This window comes from Melanaphis sacchari, unplaced genomic scaffold, assembly GCF_002803265.2.
Source record: "Melanaphis sacchari strain LSU unplaced genomic scaffold, SCAv2.0 Contig1610_pilon_pilon, whole genome shotgun sequence".
NCBI classification, from domain to species: Eukaryota; Metazoa; Arthropoda; class Insecta; order Hemiptera; family Aphididae; genus Melanaphis; species Melanaphis sacchari.
This window is the reverse complement of record NW_020270729.1, coordinates 1-3,452: the sequence shown is the minus strand read 5'-3', so window position 1 is coordinate 3,452 and position 3,452 is coordinate 1. Positions and strand designations below refer to the sequence as shown.

At 33.8% G+C, this 3,452-nt stretch overlaps 1 protein-coding gene across 1 annotated transcript; it reads right to left on the bottom strand.

Moving 5' to 3' along the window:
- Positions 1 to 338: 338 nt before the first annotated feature.
- Positions 339 to 1,706, bottom strand: LOC112592220 (ATP-dependent DNA helicase PIF1-like). The gene has a single exon (XM_025336233.1). It carries the CDS (start codon positions 1,704 to 1,706, stop codon positions 339 to 341), a length of 1,368 nt encoding a protein of 455 aa, XP_025192018.1.
- Between the last annotated feature and the right edge of the window lie 1,746 nt (positions 1,707 to 3,452).

Sequence of the window (3,452 nt, the reverse complement as noted above, 5' to 3'; positions counted from 1 at the left end):
AATATCATATCAAACTAATTGAAGATAAAATATGGTTCGGCACTTAGGAGGTAAATACTTATAAATATCCATTGAAATGGACATCAGGCACATACGGTTACAATTGTTATAAACAGGTCAGGCGTTTCAGGGAGTAACACAAAATGTCCATTGAAATGGACATTAAGCGTCAAGAGGATAAATATAAAATCAATCCACGAATCTATAAATAAACTAGCTGACCCGGCCACGCGTTGCTGTGGCTAAATGATCTTACACTTGATATTAAGCAGACAGTCTTAAACTTTTAAACGTTAATATCTAATTTTTAAAATTATAAATACTTTTAATTTTTCTATTTAATTTAACACCAATCGGTGCACAATGCTTTTGGTTAACCTGTCTTTAGCTAACACAAATAGATTCGACAGTTTCCCAACACGTGAACACGCAACATATAGTTGCCCATGAGAAAAACATGGATTTTCCAAATCTAAACCACAAATGGACATTGTTTGACCTTGAGATTTATTTATAGACATGGCGAAAGCTAAACGAATTGGAAACTGTAGCCTTTTGAAGGGTATGGTAGAATCTGATGGTATCATCGGAATACGTGGCAGCAGGACCACTTTTCCTTTAAACTTCTCAGACAAAATGGTTGCTTCAAGAATGTTTCCGGTAATCTTTTTGATGACCAAACGCGTACTGTTACATAATTGAGGTGGCTTCAAATTACGGAGGAGAATAATAGGGGAACCAATCTTTAATCGAAGATTATGTGGTGGCATTCCAGGGATATCTAATGAATTTAAAAATTCATTCGGAAAATTTACACTTTCATTTTCGTCAACAACAGTATCGATTGATTTAAATGACATCAGATCGCCTGGTAACAACTGTTGTATCTGGAAGTTAATTTCGTCAACATCAACGTTTTTGGCTGCCAAAATCGCCCGTTGACTAAGCCATTCATGATTCAAATAATTATTCTGTATATCCGGGAAAATACTCTGAATCAAATCATTTTTATCCTGAACAACAGTGCAAAAATTGTCCGCGAAAGTAGAGCGAGGTATAACCGGTAAGGTCTGCCGGAAGTCACCAGACAAAAGTAAGATAGCACCACCGTAAAGTTTATTATTGCTGTTTAAATCTTGCATAGTTCTGTTTAGTGCTTCAAGTGAATATTTGTGTGCCTTTGTGCACTCATCCCAAATTATTATGGAACTCTTCCGCAACACTGCAGCTATTCCACTATTCTTTTTAATGTTACACATTACATCTGGTTTATTATGAACGTCCAATGGCAGCTTGAATGTTGAATGTGCTGTTCGCCCACCATTCAGTAAAGTAGCCGCAATGCCTGACGATGCTACAGCTAATGCGATTTTTTGTTGCGACCGTATTTTGGCAAGAATCAACGATATTAAAAATGTCTTACCGGTTCCACCGGGTGCATCCAAGAAAAAAAAACCGCCTTGTTCAGCAGCAACAGCCAGCATAATCCGTTCATAAATAATTTTTTGTTCTGCTGTCAGTAATGGTTCACTGTTCATGATAATTGTTGCTAAACTTCCATGGTCATATTGATTTTCTCGTTGTAAATCGGTATTGTCTAAGTCGGTAGCTGGATGATTAGGTGATGGCATACCATAATGATTAAGTGGTAAATTTGAAATAAAAACACATAAATCCTCGATCAAGACCAATGCTTCATTGTACATCTCTGGTGTATAATCTATGTTTTGGCATTGATTTATTTGTCTAATTCGGTGCAAGATGTCTTCTGTCATACAATTTTTATATTTTTCTCACAATATTATTTTCAATATATTTTTACCAGCATGTTCACCTAATGGTACTTTGTCGGCTTTTATGACGATTTGATAATTGTCATTTTGCAGTCGTGGCGAAACTCTTTTGATCAATTGAATTAGTTGATTGTGATCTTCTAAAAAATTTTCCAATTATATCACTATTGCTCTTTCCTCTGTCGGGCTTCCAATATGAGTAGCTGGGAGAATAGTCAAACGACCAATGTTGGCCGCGTCTCCTTCGGTAGCGATGGCATCACGCAAGTGGATGTACTCGTCTGATCGTAACTTTGACTGATTGAAGCGAATGAAATTGAGACGCTACGTTTCGACCTTGACGTACATGTCGACGCAGTACTGTTGAAACAACCGGCGATATCTCAATAGATGATTGTCAATATCTTGTCGAATCATCAATAAAAATTCTCTCCAAAAAACAATAGTTTTTGATTGAAAAAGTTCATAGATAACATAAAACGATAATGTTTCAAAATAAAATGAATAATGTGCCAACTATTATATTTGTTTACTCAAAAGTTATAAGTGCCTATAATAAAAAATGTATATCAACCAGAATATAAAAATATATTTTTTTTTTCGATTTTTATCGATATTAATCGATTTCAAGCCCTGCTATTATCGATTTTTGTATTATTATTTATATTTTATTTTTATCTGCTAGAGGATGCCACCGGTGTAACTCGGTTTTTGTCTCTAAATCTCTAACTCACAGGAGTTAGGTCCATACCCTATATCCTATCTTTTAAGTTGGACCAAATTACACGCGGTGTAAAAAAATTCATCAGAATTGGTTAAGTGGTTTAGGAGTCCATTGAGGACAAATATTGTGACACGAGATTTATATATATTAAGATTAACTCCAAACATTTTGAAAGCCTTAACGAAATTGCTGCCTTTATCAGTAATCGTTGTACAATTTTAGTAGGACTCAAGTTAAATTCAGAATTATCTCATTAATTAATCTGAATTTTGTCATTAGTATGACTACCTTAAACGAAACGAGCTAAAGCGGATATTCTATTTAGTATTTATTGAAATCCAATGACATGTTACCCCGAGAAACTTCTTTTTCCAGACCAAATATCTACTATAGTACAAACAACAAATTGAGCATCGTTTAATTCTTCTTTATTTCATTTTTATTTTTCATAAAATTATCAATTTTCGACAAAAGATCGACGGCTTAAACGAAGTCCACAATCAGATATGTTTAAGGCATCAAACATTTTTAAAAAATATGGTCTCAACACATCTTAAAGGAATCATTGAATGTAAAAATTAATCATTTCAGTTTCGAAATTTTCTTGGGTTATTTTAGTTTTCAATTGTTTAGCAACTATTTTAATTTTTTTATTCGGTGTTTCAGTCGATTTTAAATAGTTTTATATTCTTCAACAGCATCGGGCCATGTCGCCGTTTAAATGCGTGACAAAATTAAGTTGAATTTGCATAACCTTTTAACTCTAACTTTGCGAACTCATTTAGTGTCAATTCTTTTATTTTGTTGAGAACATGATTTATCATTCATAAATTTAAAAATTTACCATCAATTGATCTTATAGTTGAAGGGTAGGTAAAGTTGTTGAGAATGAAGATGTACTAACCTAACTAACCGTCCTCGTATATTTTCATATG

Bases quoted from the DNA above. Each gene is read 5' to 3' on its own strand.
- LOC112592220 (XM_025336233.1), bottom strand. From the start codon at position 1,706: ATGTACAATGAAGCATTGGTCTTGATCGAGGATTTATGTGTTTTTATT.